This window comes from Tiliqua scincoides, chromosome 3 (genome assembly GCF_035046505.1).
Source record: "Tiliqua scincoides isolate rTilSci1 chromosome 3, rTilSci1.hap2, whole genome shotgun sequence".
Classification (NCBI taxonomy): domain Eukaryota; kingdom Metazoa; phylum Chordata; class Lepidosauria; order Squamata; family Scincidae; genus Tiliqua; species Tiliqua scincoides.
In genome coordinates, this window is record NC_089823.1 from 3213993 (window position 1) to 3231036 (window position 17044).

The window sequence follows — 17044 nt, forward strand, 5'->3', positions numbered from 1 at the left end:
GGTGTGGCTTGCTTCCATGGAGGTGCAAATGTGCTTTATGGAACATTTGTGACCCTCTCAGGCCAGCGCCAGAGACTTGCGCCAGCCAAGCACACCTTTAGGATTGTGCTCTAAATCACTTTGTGAGCTTCGTTGAAACATAGTATAAAAACATTCTTAATAAGAGCAATATTGAGTAGTTCAGCAGAGAGCACCTTTGAGCAGAGTGTCTTCTGTTGCAGTAGAATCATGAGCTCTGGTTCAGCTCACTGACTCAGGATAAATGCTCCTCACCTGGCAGCAGCTGCCATTTTCCAAAATGGCTGAATTTTGAATGATTTGTTAAGGAAACTGCAAAAGTTGGGGGTGCGAAATGCAGTGAGCAAACCAAGGTTAACTGTTGGGGCAATTGGACTGGGGGGGAGAGCAGGGCAACATGGGCACATCACTCACATTATGGTAGCAGGGCAAAGAATGCTGGGGAAGCTGCAGGCTGCCCCTTGGAGCCAGAAAGCCATGATGCACACCAGAGCAGGAACTCTGGTTTCTGGCCCACTCAGGTTATATTTGAGAAGGTGAACGCCAAAGTGTTTTAGGGTTTGCATAGACTGGCATCTCTCATGCCACAAGCCTTGGTCCAACATCAGTTTTCCACCTTAGATACGAACACACCAATCTCTTTATTGTTTGGGGGGGGGATTAAACTTGGTATAATTAGAAACAGCTCTTGCTAATCTGTGGCTCAGCTCCTACCAATCCAGATCCCTTTACCTCCCCACATATTGGATTGCCTTTCCGCCCAAAAGTGCAGAGGTTGCAGTTCCTGAAGAAAGAGTTTCACAGTAGCTGGCAAAGACTTGTCTTCTTCCAAAGGGTACCATGTCCCTCAGGGAAGCACTGCTCACTTCTCTCTCTCATATCATGGACGCCCGATTCTTGATGTAAACATGGTAAGGGTCGCTCTGTTTGTCCACCTCCTTACCAGACCTGGTGTAGCCAAGGATCAAGCTCCCAACGGTCACAGCAAACAGGATCATCACGAAAAGGATGTACAAGTAGGCATAGCTCTCCTTCCCATCCTCATGGCTAGCATGCAGGGGGCAGGGTTCCACGTGGTGCAGTGTCTGGTTCAAGGCCCTCAGCATAGAGTCCAGCTTGCGGAGCCAGCTCTCCGTCAGGTTCCCCACCATCATTGTCTCGGTCAAATCCCAGGAGATGCAGCTTCTGCTGGCAAGTACAAAAACAGAGATGGTTGTAGAACAGCTTTCAAGGGGCTTAGCGGAGGCACTCCTGGTTTCAACCACTGTTTATTGTGGCACTGCTGCTTTCAAAGAGACTCCGGGAACCTTTATAGTGGTGCTGAGAAGTAGAAATTTAGATTCTTAATACAATTCCCAGGGTTCCTTGGGAGGGGAGAAGGAAGATTCATGAGCCCAAAGGGTCAAAGTAGTTTGATTTTGTATTGCAAGCCTGTGCTCAGAGAAGGGGGTGCTAAACTGTCATCCATCCTGAGAGGCAAGAGAAACACCCCTCCTTTATTTTCTCACCTGCGATGTGAACCTTGTTTGACCTTATCCCAGCCAAATGATGAACTGCATATCACATCAACATTGTACCAGTTTGCTTCGAGGGCTCATTTAAGGTGCCAGTTCTTGCCTCTGAAGCCCTGCACAGTATGGGACCTGTTGGATATCTGAAGGATGGTCCTCTCGCCACCCCCCCCCATGAGCCTACAGTTCACACACAGCAGGGGAAACCCTATTATGCACCCCTTTCACCTGGGAGGCGCAGAGGATTAGAGTGCAGGTCTGGGCCTCCTCTTTGGTAGCACCCAGATGGTGACACCTTGTTTAAGGTAAATTCAAATGGCAGATCAAAACACACTGCTTAAACACCTTTCTGGCACTGCTTACTCTTCCTGGCTGTTAGTTTCCTGCTATTTAGTTTTGGGGGGGGGGGGTTTGGTTGGTTGGACTGTTGCTTTAATATTGCTTTTTAGTTGTGTGGATTGTAAGTATTCTTTTTTAGTTGTTTTGATTATAAGTGTCCTAACTGGGTGGAAATTGTGAGACATAGGCTGCAATCCTAACCCCACTTTCCTGGGAGTAAGTCCCATTGAACACAATAGGACTTACTTCTGAGTAGACCTGCTTAGGATTGTGCCCATAAATGTTTAGAGCAGGTTCGCCTGTTGCCCTTTTCCAGGTGCCTCAGTCTGCAACACAGGTGAAAAGAACATCAGAAGAGCCCTGCTGGATCAGGCCAAAGGCCCACCTAGTCCAGCTTCCCGCATCTCTCAGCGGCCCACCGGATGCCTCTGGAAGCGCACAAGACCTCTACATCCCGTTGCCAACCCCTTGCACTTGAGGTAGCCTACTTCTAAATGTGTGATGGCTTTTGTTCCTCCTGGAAAAAGCAAAGGGGGAAGAAGCACAGGACATCACGGCTCTCCCTGGTCCCTACATGTGTGTGCTTACTGGGTTCAGTAATTGGGTAAACACCAACAAGACCAAGTTCGACAGAGACAAATGTAAAGCCTGTAAGTGGGGACAAAAACTCAGAGTCACAAATACAGGGTGGGGGAATCAGGTTTGACAAAAGCAGACATGAAAGAGATTTTGGAGGTGACTCAGCCTGGAGAGGACCAAGGGGAGATGTATGATAGCTGTCTTCAAGCATCGGAAGGGCTGGCACACCGAAGAAGGAAAAGCCTGCTCTCTGTGGCTTCCAAGGGCAGGGCTAGAACCCAGGGGTTGAAACTACAGGGAAGTCGACTTAGGCTAAAATGAGGAGGAATTTCCTCCCTGTCACAGCTAAGTGGCACTTAGCTCCTCCTTCTGCCGTTGTGAAGGTTTCCAGGAGGGAGGTGGGAAGAGATGAGTGGAACAGGATGGGGCAGGAAGGGGATGAATTCGGTGGTGACACTCACCAAATCCTAACCCCCTTCCAGGACCTGATCCTCTTTCATGGGTCAACAGAGCTGGTGAAGGTCCAAGTTGACCCATGGTGGCTATGGACCAAACTGGGACCCATTGCATGATTAATTCTGGGGTTCTTTCTATGAGATTGCTCAGGTGTTTTCCTGGGGAACAGCTGAAGGGAGTCATCTCAGAACCCCAGTGGAGGGAGAGCACCCGCCTCTGCCCACCTTTCCCCTGCTTCACTTCTATACATCCCTTCCTTGTTGAACTCCAGAAGGGAGAGGACCAAGAGCTGCACCCCCAGGTGAGGGCACCTGCCTTGAGAGCCAGGAGGAGGTCTAAGACTGGCCCTGCAGATTACCTGGATCCATCTGGACCTTCTCTGAGGGATGGGGCTGCAAAGTCAAAAGGTTGGGGGGAAGATGCTTGCCCCCACTTTCCATGGCACCCCCCCCCAACCAGAATGTGGATTCAGCTCATCCCACTCCCTAGCACACCAAATCAGCTCAGTAGCTGTGAGCTAATTGTGAGCAACCATGTTGCACCTGGCTCCACCCCTTGAGCTTCCACTAGTGGTTTTTCTGGTAAGAACACAGTGGCAGTCCAGCTTCTGCCACTGAAGAGGGCAGGACTCTCCCGCCTGCACTGTCCCAGCTCAACATCAGTTTGGTTTAGAGAACGGCAGGTCTGCGCTGCTGTGGGGGAAGCCCCGCTGTGCTTGCAGAACGAGGAGGACTCTCTGAAAATCCCCATAACTTTGCACTGCCAAATGACCTCCAAGTGATTTCCCATAAAATACTATAATTTAGAAAATTATCAAGATTGAGCCTGTAGTGCAGGGCGTGCTTGGCAGGAGCAGTGCAAACCTCTGCCAGCCCAGGAACTGAAGTGGACTCTTCTTCTGGTCTAGCAGGGCTTCAAACTGCTTTCAGATCCACTCCTAAATCTTCTCTCCCTAGAGAAAGGTATGGTGGTTGGTCTTGTGAATAGTTTAACAGGCATTCAGATTGGGGGACAGTCAAAGTGGGGTGAGTGCCCAGCCCAGCCCAGACCTGGGGTTATTCGCTTGGTGGTGGGCAGTTCTGGTACAGGCTCCCATAAAGCAGAGGACGTGACAGTGGAACCAAATGTGTTGATCAGGCTTTGGAAACCAGACAGGGACCTCAACCCGTCCACAGAGGTGGAGACACACAATCTGCAGTGCAGCTTTGATTCAAGCTGGTCCCTTGGGGGAGATAAATCAGTGTTTCCACAGACACTGAGCATAAGAACAGAACAATTTGAGAACATGTGATTTTTCTTCTTTGAAAGAAGACAGGCAGGATTTTCTAAGAAACCTTCAAGTCTCAGTCACCAACCTCTGACTCATGGACTTAGCAACAACTTGTGTAGTGTTTATGTGGAGGCGCTAGCCTTAGCCTTAGTATGTTGGCAATCAAGCAAAGCACACTTTGCACTTGCACAGAGCAAACTCGGTGCGGCCTTGGTGACATGCTGAGTCTGAAGCTCTGTAGCCTGTCAACAAGAAGATGTTATGAAGAAGCGCTTATCTAAGAATGTGTTTGCGGTTAAGGTAGAGAGCCGGCTAGTTATAGCCAGTGTGAATCTCAGCATCCTCTTGTAAATTTCCCTATTACGCAGACTTCTGACTCATGGTTTAGTATTGTAAACAAGATCAGAGAATGGAAAACCCCAGCCTGTTGTGTATTGTCTGAGAGGAAATAAAAGTCAGATAAGGCTGAATCCCAGAAGCTTTTCCTTCTGCATCTGGCCTTCTTTCTGCATCTCGCTTCTATACATGTCTGTGGTATTCATTGCTCTAACTCTTTGCTGTTTCAGGTTCTAACTTTCAAACCCTCAGAGTGCTTCTGCTTTAAGACTCTCCATCAGGCAACAAGATACAGTCTTGTGTGTCTCCCACCAAGCACCAAGGCCCCCAAAAGCCTTGGATGCTCCCCAAAGCAGCACCTTGCGCTGCTACAAACTTGCCCTTTACTTTAAGGCAGGGGTGCCCAGACCCCAGCCCAGGAACCATCTGCAGCCCTCAGAGACCCCCAATCTGGCCCGTGGGGAGCCAGCAGTCTTCAAGGAGCCTCTGGCTCACACACTGGTCCAATGCAACTGCACTCAGTGTGAGGGCCAACTGCTCAGCCTCTGAGACAGCTGCAGGCCAAGGGCTCCTTCCGCTGCCTGCTGTTTGAGGTTTGTGTAGCAGTAGAAGCGGCAGCAGCAAAGACCAGCCTGGCTTTGCACAAGGCTTTTTACAGGCCTTGAGCTCTCATGAGACCTTCAGTCATTCATATGTTCCATCTATAATATATTCATTTATGTAAATTTATTCAATTTTAAATGTAAATTAATTCTTTTTCCGAGCCCCCAACATACTGTCAGAGAGATGATGTGGCCCTCCTGTCAAAAAGTTTGGCCATCTCTGCGCTAAGGCATTCCAGTGACTTGCTCTGTGCCCACTTCCCATTTTCCCCCTGTCCATGACCTTCTCTTCAACTCCAGCACCTTCAAGCACCCAAAACTCCTGCTCCCTCAAAGAGCACTGCCCTTTCACCTGAAACTTTGCCCCAGAAGACCTCTGCAGTGCCCCCTCTCTCCTAGGCTCAGCATTCTGGGGTCACAGCTCAATGGAAGATGGGGCAGTGTTATCTGGAACCCCCCCCCCGAACCCTTACTATGCTCTTTCTGCGCTGCCGTGAAACCTGCAAACACAGGACTTCCTGTTTCATTTATAGCAGGGGTGCTCAATAGGTGGATCGCGATCTACTGGTAGATCGCAAGGCAAAATGAGTGCAGAGCCCTGTCTCTCCAAACTGTTAATATGTCAGTTTGGCCTAGTGACTAGATGAAACTGACATATTTAGCTGACACTAAACTGAAACTGACACTTTAGCTGCTCTTCAGGCATGCAGCAACAAAACTGACGAAACTGACTAGACTCCATACATCAAAGGGGGTGTCTGTCAGATGCTTCCTTCCCCCCTGGTAGATCTCCGGGCCTTGCTGGGTTTCAAAGTAGCTCTCGAGCCAAAAAAGTGTGAGCACCCCTGATTTATAGGGTTGGTGCATTCACACTATCTCTGTAAATGAAACAGGAAGTCCTGCACTTCCAGGCTTCACAACTGCATGCAAGGAGCAAGGTAAGAAGACAAATGAGGTTTGCATTGGCAGCTGGCTGGAGGAAGGAGATGGCAGCAGATTTGAAGTGAAAGGCACTGGGCATCCACCCCCCCTTCTGACCCTTTGCAATCTGCCAATGATGCAGCTGCACCCAGTGGCCTCATGGATGGCCCTGCAGTGGTGGTAGAGCAAATGCAGAAGGTCCCAGGTTCCGTTTAGGTGGCCTCTCTGGGCAGAAGCCTCTGGTGGCAGGGCTGGGAGAGACTCCTGCCTGGGGAGCCAATGCTGGTCAATCCTGTGTGTACTTTAGAAGGACCTACTATTATTATTATTGATTATTATTAACAGTATTTATATACCGCTTTTCAACTAAAGGTTCACAAAGCGGTTTACAGAGAAGAATCAAATAACTAAATGGCTCCTTGTCCCAAAAGGGCTCACAATCTAAAAAGATGCAAATGAATACCAGCAGGCAGCCACTAGAACAGACAGTGCTGGGGTGAGGAGGGCCAGTTACTCTCCCCCTGCTAAAAAAAAGAGGAGCACCCACTTGAAAAAGTGCCTCTTACCCAATTAGATAAAGATCAGGTCTGATTTGGACACAGAACTGTTTTGCCAGATGTTTAGCTGGTTTGCACACATTTTAAAGTGCTAGAATCCATGTGTTGTAAGGTTACTATCATCTGAGCAATGAGGGCTAGAAATATGTTCTTTAAAGAACACCAGACCTGCCTCAAATACAGAACAAAACAAAACATCCCTCCAGAAAACAACTCTGCAGGGGATCTCATTCCATTGCACTTCTGTTGCTCTGCTTGCTCAAGGATTTTCAAGGACTCTGCAAACAGGATTACACTTCATTACCCTCCTGACAAGGTAGACAAACATTTTTTTACTGGAGACTGTGAGGGTGGTTGATTCCACCAGGAACAAGTGACTTGCCTGGGATTGCACCCTAGAGCTCAGCACTTTCCTCCTCAGAATTGATCACACACCCCCATGCATGGAGCGCAGAGGCTGGGGGCAGGAGGGGTTCGTGTCACTGCTTGTGCTTGGCCACCAGGAGCTCTAGATCAGCCTTTGGGCAGAGACAGAAAGGCCCAATCAGCCTTTCTGCAGAAGAGTGATGCAAGCCCTTCTCTCCATCCCACGCAAACAACCTCCAGCATGGAACATGCATGGGCGCATAAGTGCATGGCTTCTGTCCCTCAAAGGAAGAACCACACATTCTGTACCTCCAAGTGCTCACATGAAAGGCTATGTCCTCCTGAACTCTCTCTGTGGGGGGGGGGGGGAGAGCTCAGATCATACCTTTCCCCAGCTATTTCAGAGCCTGGGATTTGATGACTGTGAACTGAAAACACTGTGTTTGAGAGGAGAGAGAGATTCTATAAGGGATGGCTTCTTCACAAGGGCTGGCTCATCCATGAGGCTAACTGAAGCAGCTGTCTGAGGCAGAACATTGGTGGGGGGGGCACCCATCCCTGTCCAACTTGCCTCCCCTGCTCCCTGGATTGGAAAAAGAGGAGGGAGACAGAGAAGAAAATATGTGGAGGGGAAGAAAGTGTTGAGCTAGAACACACTGGAGAGTGGGAGAGCAAAGGCTGCCATAACATCAGACAAGGGGGGACAGAGCTTGCAGGCTGCCTTGGGAGGTCTCAGGCTGGCCCCAAGTTCAAGCTAAGTTTGCCATCATCATCAAGTGACAAGCAGACCTGAGTGAACCAGGATCTGCTGGGAAAATCACCACCACCAGGGCTGACTCCAGGTTTTGGGGGCCCTCAGCCAGCTTCTCTCCATGGGCTCTCCCTCATCTAGTGGAGCCTAAGAGTCCCTTTCCTACCATCACACCAAGGCAGTGGGACACAAAACTGGTCTTGAGGGTCCACACTGCACCTGATGATGCTGACATCTGATTCTGGCCACAATGACCTTTACAAAAGCCCGGATGCAGCAAGTGACCCTCTGGATGTGCAGAGGCCTGCCCAGTGGATAGGAAGAGGCCTGCCCAGTGTTCTTGCCACAGTGCACACAGAAAACAGGGCCACTTCTTTCATTTCCTGCCAAATCAGATTTCACATTCCAGCCAACATCCTTTATTTCCTGGTCTTGCTTGGGTGCTGTGGCACCGAACCTCCACCTCTGCACTTGCTGAATGCCGCTATTGTTCGGTGTCAGGGAGGGAAACACTGATAAAACTGGAGCTCAGCTGCCAACCAAGGGTCAGGCTGTCCAGGACACCACCACCCTCCCTCCTCCAGCCCAGAGAGACGTCAACCAGAAATACTTCCTTGCTTGCTGAAGGCCTGACAGACACCTGATCCACAGTCTCCCCCTGCGGAGCATGACGAGGCACTTCAAAGAGGATGTTCAGCAAAGACCGAGCTGCAGGAGTTTCCCAGGAGGCGCTCGTGCTGATTGGCTGGCCTGAAAAGACGGTTTCATAGGCAACGTAGGGATGGGGGCACTTCTGAGAGCAGAGCATGGGTCTCCCTATGTCCCACCAGGATCAGGTCCGGGGTCTCACCACCTGCTTCTTGTGTCATCATTTGACCCACAAGACTCTACAGTATTTGTTGACTTTAGGGATTTTTACTCTGCTTTCAGATCCAAGAAGGTTCCCTCCCTGCCAAACAATTAAATACATAGGAACCATTTAAAAAATCTTAGCAATAATCAAGACAAAACAAAGAGCAGCCAGGAAACAGGCTCCAGCCGATGCCTCCATCCTATTTTGACACTTCTGCAGGACCCTCTTGGTTCTCTGCTCCAAATGCTTTTAGGACAGTGATCAAACCAACAGGCTGCAGTTGGTCTGAGAGGCAACCCCCCTTCCCCAGGGAACACCAGGAATAGGCAGGGCCTTTGTGGTGCAGAGAAACCAGATATTTCACAGGGAGTTTTTGGCACCCTCAGCAACCTACAACCCCAGAATTCTTTGGGGAAGGCCTGGCAGCTAACCAGGTATGGCATAGGGGTTACAGCATTGGACAAGGGCTGTGGGGACCTCAGGTATTAATGGCCACGAAGCAGCTGGGCCCTTTGGGTGAGCCTTTCTCTCATCCTAACCCACCTCTCAGGGTGGTGGCAAGGACAAAATGTGCATTATGGGATATAATCCTGTACAGTGTCCTAAGGAGCTCTTTCCAAGAACAGTGAGGAAAAAATGCAACTCATCATTAAAAAATTGTTACATCTGTAAAGCAGAGAGACTCATTCTAGGAGTTGTCCCCCATTGGGGGGGGGAGAGGAAGCAGCCATCTGTCTACGTTCTAGTTCTGTATTGTTGACGCCAGGAATTTAAGGTGGAGCCTTATACCTGCAACACACACGCCCCCGACTTCTGACCTTTATTCCAGGTAGGTTTGCAGCACCCAACTGACCAACTTCATTGCATTCCAAAGCATCTGTTAGGGTCCAACAAGGTGTGCACATAAAGGCATACTTCAATTTTGGGTTCTTCTAACAAATAATTTGGGGGCAGGATGTGCAAACCACAGCAAGAGCATGCCCTCCCCTCCATGCACCACTTACAATATTTTACTGGCCTTCAGTTAATACGCAAGGAGCACACAATCAGGCTCAGAACTGCAGCGGGAACTAGAACTAAGTGCTACTCCCCTGCTGCGACTTGGGCCACTCCACATGCAGCACCAGCCCCAAAGACCCAAGCGTCTCAAGCAGGTGCTGCACACTCGCTTGGTTTGACCTCTAGAAGAACTCACAGAGGGAGGCACAGAACTATCTCAGCCGGAGGCCCTAGAGGGCTGCCAACAGGCCAAGCTGACAGCACTGGCCCAGGTGTATCACTGTTCAGCCCCTGGATAATAAGGCAGCTCACAAGAGAGGCCAGAGCACCCAGCACTTGCTGGTGTATCCACAGGCACTCTGCCCCCATCACACAGTGGCACAGAAACCCCAGGAAGCTATAGGGCGGCAGTGTTCTCAGGAAGGTGTGAACCTCTGCAATCCAAGTGCCGCCCTGCCAGAATCTCATGCAAAGTCAGAGAAGGTGCTGCGGCACAACCAGGACCATATGGCAAAGTTGTGCCAAGCACCTTCCAGGACACTTGCAGCAGGACAGGGCCCAGCAAGCCTTGAACAGCAGGCCAAGTATCTCTGGCCGGTCTTGTTCACACTCTCAGAATTCAGCCCCCCTGCACTTTATGCCCCTCTTATCTCTGCTGTTTACACAGGGGAATTAATTGCATATTTCAAGGATTGCCTGCAGTGTGTACTTTCACCAGTCTGCGCAAACAAAGCTATCCAGTTTCATCAGCCCCTGGAGAGAGAGACTCAACACCACAGCCAGCTTCCTGGACCAACATCAGCCAGGCCTCTGCAAGCCCAATGGGAGGCAGGCACAAAAGAGGCAGCTTTGGCCCCAAGGGGTTTATGGTGTCCCATTTCACAGAGAGGAGAGCCCAGGCTTAGAGAGGGAGGGAGGGAGGGAGGGAGGGAGGAGGGCAGACGCAAGAGGAACCAGACAAGAAAGTGATGAAATGCAGCAGTAAACAACCAACTTCCAGTCACTTGTGATAAGTTTGCCTGGTCCAACTCTGGGTAAAACCTATCTTTATACAAACATTTGTTAAAAAGACAACACACACTATGCTAAAAATGTACACTGTTAACATGGCAAACCGTGGTAGTGGCATAGCTAGAGGGGGTGCACATTTTGCAGGAAGCCACATCGCCGCATATAAGCAGACCCTCCCCTTCGGTGCCATTCCAGGTGGGAGAAGCAAAATGGAGGCACTTGCCTCTTCTCTGGGTCTTCTCTGGCATTTGAGAGAAGGGGAGCATAGAAGCGCAGGGGCCACTTGCACACTGCGGTGAGGCTCCCTGCAAAACTTTGTGCTTTGTGCTCCCTCTGGATATGCATCTGCATCCTGAGAGTGAGACTGGAGGAGCTGAATTGGCTGCACCTCCTTGTTGAGAACACATTTGGTGGCAAAAATGCCAGAGGCCATCGGCAGAGGATCCTGGGTGAAGTGGCCAGGGCAAACTGTCCGTCCTTTAACCCAGGGGTCTCCAAGCTTTTCAGCACAAGGGTCACATCATAGCCACATTGTATATTTTGCACACTTTTGCAGGCCAAAAAAGATCAGTTTTATTATTATAATTGAATGAATGAAATTTAAATGATTGAATAAGTTTAACTTGAATCTTTTTGTAGCCACCATGATACGATTCAGAATAGAGAACTGTGATAATCACAAAGAAATAATGCTGTGCTTAAACAGAGAAATTATATGTAATGACTAAAAATGTCATTTTAGTCATTACATGAGTAAAAGCTCTGACAAAAAAGACAAGATGCTGAGGGCCAGATAGAATCTTGTGGCAGGCTGGATATGGCTCCTGGGCCAAAGTTTGGAGACCCCTGCTCTAACCTGCGGCCAATGAAACGTCAGCATCTCTACATCACAGGCTTCAGCTGAAAAGCCAACACACAATTATTTGTGGGTGAAGCCCACTGACCCCGAGAACGCTTACTTCTCAGCATAGGACTGAGCTGTTAGTCTTTTCCTCTGTCGGAGAACAGTAGTTGCAGGGGTGGGGGTGGCCTTAGCTTCAGCACCTCATCAAACTACAGGTCTGAGGATTTCTAGGAAGACTTTTAAACTGGCATAACACTGATTTATCTTTGGAGAGCAGACCTGCCCAGAGAAATCCTGGTCCAGGCTTCAAGCACTAAGAACAGATCACCTAGTCTTTAGTTCCCTCTGGAGGCCATTCCTTGAAATAGGTGTTTAAAATCAATTCCCTATTTTTTATCAACAGCTTTGATTGATAAGGCTTTATAGTATGCAGGCTTTCAATGCTATACAGAGCTTTAGAAAAAAAAAAACATGGAATGAGAGCTACTTCTCAACAATGCAGCTCACTGCAGGATTCGTATCAGGAGTAGGTACATCTGTCTGCTGAACTGTTGGGTGTGAACTGAAAGTTTACAAACCAAAGACAGCCTGGCACCAACACATGATCCACATCTTTGGCACACTGCTTCATTGTGAGATATGGGAAGCTGGACTGGATGGGCCTATGGCCTGATCCAGCGGGGCTGTTCTTAAGTCCTTAAGCACTAAGTTTTGCAGGCGCCTGAGCAAAACGGAGGCTTTTGCTGGCACAGTGCGTTCAGGTGCCTGCAAAACTTAGTGCTTTGCCCCCCCTCTAGCTACACCACTGGCTGGAATGCACCTGGAGGGGCCTCCAACCGGGCAAGGAAGGGCTGACCCCAATTCCCATGCAACCCGATGCAGAAGGTGGAGGTTTGCTGGAAGGTAGACACGCTTCGTCCCTTCGACGAGGAAGACACTGGCTCTACGCCCCCCCCCCCCCACTGTGCTGCTCCCCCGAAAGGCCAGGGGAAGGCAGCAGCACCCGGAGACCCTGCCGGAGGCACATCACACCCCCACCCCCACCTGGGAGGCAGGGAAAGGAGTCCCCGCAGGTGGCTGAAGGGGGCGAGCGAGTGGGAGAAGGAGGAAGGACCCCCAGTTCCTGCCGTCAGGAGCCCCCCCCCCCGTGCTGGCACCTGGAAGGGGTGGAGAGGGGTGGGTGAAGGAGCCACAGCAGGGGAGGCTCCGTCCTGGGACCGGCAGGTGGGGGGGGGGGCAGGACGATGGGGTCGCTGCCTGAGCCCAACTCGGCCACGAAGGGTCAGTTGCCATCTCGCAGCCCAGCCTACCTCGCAGGGCTGTCGCGATGCTACGGGGGAGAGAACCATCCTGCGCCCCTTGAAGGAAGGGTGGGGGAAAGAGCCCAATCCTATGCTGTCTACTCAGGACTAAGCCCCATTCTAGTCAATGGAGCTTACCCCCAGGAAAGTGTGGATGGGACTGCAGCCTAAGAGAGCAGGCGGGGGGGGGGGGCTGAGTTCCTCAGCAGCAGGGAGGGGCGCTGGACTCTGCACACGCCCAGGGGCCCCCTCTCCTCCCTGCCAGTGTGCCAAGGTCTTGCCTTTGCCGGGACCCGCGACCAAGATCCCTCCCTCCCTGCCGGAGCAGCGGGCTTCGGGGGCAGAGAAGGGCCGTCGGGTCCAGGGGGGCGACTCCGGCCGGGCGGCAGCGCGGGGAGGGGCTGCTACCGCCGTCCTGCTCACCTCGGTCCGGGACGGGACGGGACTGGAGGCGCCTCGTGCAGCGGATCCCTTTGGCAGCCGAGCGTGCCCGGCGGGGGGCCAGCCTAGCCCGGCCCAGCCCGGCCCGGCCCTCCCTCCTGCGCGGGGACCGCCCCGGCCGGCCGGGAGCCACCTGCAGCCAGTGGCGTAGCTGGAGGGGGGCAGAGCGCTGGGCTTTGTCTGCGAAGGGGAGGCTCCGCGCTCTGCCCCCTCCAGCTACGCCACTGCCTGCTCCTCCTGACGCTCGTCACTGAGGAGGAGGCGGGACGGCAGCCTTCCTCGACGCACACAGGCGTGCTTAAGGTGCACAAGTACGAAGGAGGGAGACCTACTGACTTCGAGGGGCTTACTCCCGAGCAGGAGTGTAGCACGGAGAGGCTTTCCGCCCTCCGGTGAGCAGACCGCAGTCACACACGTGCCCCCACCCCCCTCCTGCCCATGGGCGGCCAGAGTGCCCTTCAAGAAGGCACCCAGGAGGACGGACCACTGGGGGGTCTCTCGGGCACGCCGGGCAGCCTGCTTCTGCTGGGAGTGCCCAGTACACCCCGGAGAGGAGGCCTCCTTGCTCAGGGCACCCGCCCTCGGGCTTCAGCACAGCCCCAGGAGGGTGCCATCCTGGGCAGAGGGCAGAACAAGGCTGGAGCCTGAGGGGCACTACCCCAGCGTGTCCTCAGCCTGGCTTCCTTCTCTGTCACTTCCAGGTTCTCTGGAGGAGGCACTGGTGGCAGCTGCTTTGCGATCTGGCTGCCGCCCCCATTCCTTCTGGGGGGGGTGCTCCATGGGAGAAGGAATGGGGCCAACAGCCAGATCAAAGCTGCTGCTGCCACCAGCGCCTCCTCCTTCTCCAGAGAACCTGGAAGTGACATCACAATATTATGTGACGACCTGACGCTGTGATGTCACCGCCCCACGTGCGGGGCCATTAGATCCCCCTCTGCCTGTCCAGACTTGGGTGGGAGCAGGCCTGGCGGAATGCCATCCTCAGCTGAACCCACTGAGACTGCCTGCTGGCGCCCACCAAGACAGCTTGCGGGGCTTCTCCCTTCCATCAAACAGCCAGTCAGTTGGAAGGAAGGCCTGCAATGTGTCCAGCGAAATTCCCTCTTAGGAGAGTTTGTGCTCAGGACTGGGGCCTTCACCCCCGCCTGAGTCTGCCCCCATTTCTCCAGGGGCCCTTCCACCTTTCAGTCTAAAACAGAAAGGCCATCTCGACTGATTCTGGGGTTGGTTTCTGAGAACAGAAATGCACATAGTTGTTGCCGCCCGGCAGGGGGTTCAGTGCTGAGTCTCCTGCCCTTAAGAGGGCTGCAATCAGATGCACACTTCCCTGGGAGAAATGGAGCCCCACTGACCAGAATGGGCCTCGGCAAACATTCACAGCCTTGCACAGTTGGCCTCTTTGGCATTACCTGAGAAGCCAGCATTGCAGTGCCTCATCTTGATGGCTTCCAGGAACAGGAGGGCGACAAACCCTTCAGCGAGCAGCTGCTCGTTTGGCAGAGCTAAAGCTCACATTCTGCTGCAGCAGGGCCTGCCCCATGATGATGCAAGACGTTCCAACAAGGGACAGGTACAGAGCCTGCAGGCACTCTCACTGTAGCCTCTGGCACTCATAAATCTAGGCAGTCCCAAGAGATAATACTGCCCTGCCACCTTTTAGGAGAAGCAGAGGAACAGCAAAGTGGGTGGTGGCCGCCGAGTCTGGGCATGCCTGCCCTAATGCAAGCCAAGGGGTCGGAGGTCGGAAATGGTGCAATTGCCATTGTGGAGCAAGCCTGACCCACCCCCACCTGGGTTGCAGGCAGGGTGAGGGTGGCAGAGACACAGCCATGAGGACAGAACTAGTTCACGAAGCAAGGGCATTTGACAGCACAGTCCTATTCGGAAGTATCACTGCACTCAATGGGACTTGCTCCCAGGAAAGTGTGCAGCCTTAGTGAGTGCAGGAATGAGGGTGGGAGTCTTGACAGGGACGATTGGTGAGGGGTGCTAAACACACTGTACCCACTGATCCGCCCTGGCATGCAGCAGCCCGCAGCCCTTTCTGAACACTGCTTTTTTCTCCTAGTTGGGTGCCAGGACTCAAAGGCATTCAGCCAGGGCCGGCCTATCGGGAGGCCAATTGAAACAGCCGCAGCAGGCAACAGATTGGTTGGGTGTGCCCATCTTTGTTTTAGCCTACTTGCCACTACTTTTTCCCCTCCTCATTCCACACCCTGGACTGGAAAAGGACAAGGGGGATGGAGGACAGTGCTGGGCAAGAACATTGGAGGGCAGCACATCATCAGGCAAGGGGACAGCATTTGGCATGCCACCTCAGGTGCCAGGCAGTCTTGGGCCAGTCCTGCATTCAGCTGTGGGGAAAACGAACTGCAGTGGCATTTGAAAGGGATAACTGGTATGGGACAGGCTGACGGTTTCCCCCCCCCCTCCCACTAGGCCATTCTCTTCTGCAGTGGCAGCTCCATTTTACTCCCACTAGCAGAATGGCTGTGAAGGGGAGCGGCCACTTGCATGCTACGGTGAGGCTCCCTACAAAACTTAGTGCTTTGCACCCCCTCTAGCTATGCCACTGCTCTTCTGCAAATCCCATTGCCATGGCTGCATCAGCGCAGGAAAGTTGGATAGGATTGGGCCCTAAGACAGTCAGCTCAGCTCCCTTAAGGATAGGCTGCAAATACTTGGGAGGGAGGGGTCAGCTATCCCAGCCACCTGGCACTCCCCACATCTCCACGGAAGGCAAAACTACCCCCACCCCAGCTCCCACAGGGCTGCACACTCCTGGGAAAAGCTACCAGCTGCAGCCTTTTCAACTTGCTCATGCCATGCTGTTAGTGTCCATGACACACTATACTGAGTACCACTGTGTAACTGCCTTGGAATGAGGATCTACATTCTCACTCTGAGGAAGAGTAACTAACCCCTCAGCAAAGGGGTGAGTGGATGGGGCAAGGGCAAGAGGAGAAAATGCACAGCTGTGCTTAGGGTTTGGCTTCAGTGAAAATGTGTAGCCTACGCTCAGAATATTGTAATTCAGAGAAATACACATCACCCCCCCCCCAAAATGCCATGCCCCCCCAGATTTGGAAAATTTGCATATGAAAACACGCAATTTGGAAATACTTATGAAAGTATGAAGAATCTTGTTGTTCTTGTACAAAACTCAGAGTTGTTGATGAAGGTGAAGCAAGGGGTGAAGGGTGTTTCGCAGCCCACCCTGACATGTTCCCAAGTTCTGCTTTCTGTGTAAGAGAAACCATCAGTATATCTCTGCATGAGACCTAAAGCTAATTTGTTATTCACTGAGCATTTCCTGCCAGCCCAGAGGCAAAGCCATAAGGTATTGAGCAGGGCAAGGCAATTCCACATTCTGGACTAGACGTCAGCAGGCACGCAAAATAACTCCTGCCACCCTCTTGTAACATGTTTTATTGTAACATGTTTTATGCTTGGTGAATGATTGAATTATCCACCCTTCCAACCAGAGGCAAGCCTGTGGGGAAGGGCTGATGTTTTGAAGTTCAGCTGTCACCCTTTTCCTTGGATGCAGAAAGGCTGTGAGCTGGAGGCAATTCCCAGAGTCAGAAGGTCAGGGCATGCAAACAGCTAACACAGATACATGCATTGAAAGGGGAACAGAGACCCTTTACCACTTTTAGTTCACTTTGAGTCCAAAAGGGTAACTTGGGTGCACCTTCTCACTTCCCACTACCCTAAAGGAAATGCACACCTAGAGAGCACAGGCTCCAGCCCCACTATCAGTTAGGACAGATCAAAATATTTGATATGAACCTGTTTCTGGAAACACTATACCTTCTACCACCAGAATAAATATTCACATGGGTAAATAAACAGTGGAAATAGCTGGGTGTAGCTATTCTCTGGAAAA

The 17044-nt window shown here is 51.9% G+C and overlaps 1 protein-coding gene across 2 annotated transcripts; it reads right to left on the reverse strand.

Annotated features, from left to right (window-relative positions):
* Positions 1–556: 556 nt before the first annotated feature.
* KCNE3 (potassium voltage-gated channel subfamily E regulatory subunit 3) lies at positions 557–13351 on the reverse strand. 2 transcript variants are annotated; one of them, XM_066622096.1, is made up of 2 exons: positions 13138–13351; positions 557–1206 (listed from the first exon to the last, which is right to left on the reverse strand). In XM_066622096.1, the coding sequence occupies exon 2, from the start codon at positions 1170–1172 to the stop codon at positions 894–896; it is 279 nt and encodes a 92-aa protein (XP_066478193.1). In that variant the 5' UTR covers positions 1173–1206; positions 13138–13351; the 3' UTR covers positions 557–893. The 2 variants fall into 2 exon arrangements, with proteins under 2 accessions (XP_066478193.1, XP_066478192.1); XM_066622095.1 differs by having other exon boundaries at positions 557–1203; positions 13138–13349.
* Between the last annotated feature and the right edge of the window lie 3693 nt (positions 13352–17044).

Coding starts and splice junctions, on each gene's coding strand:
- KCNE3 (XM_066622096.1), bottom strand. CDS start 1,172: ATGATGGTGGGGAACCTGACGGAGAGCTGGCTCCGCAAGCTGGACTCT.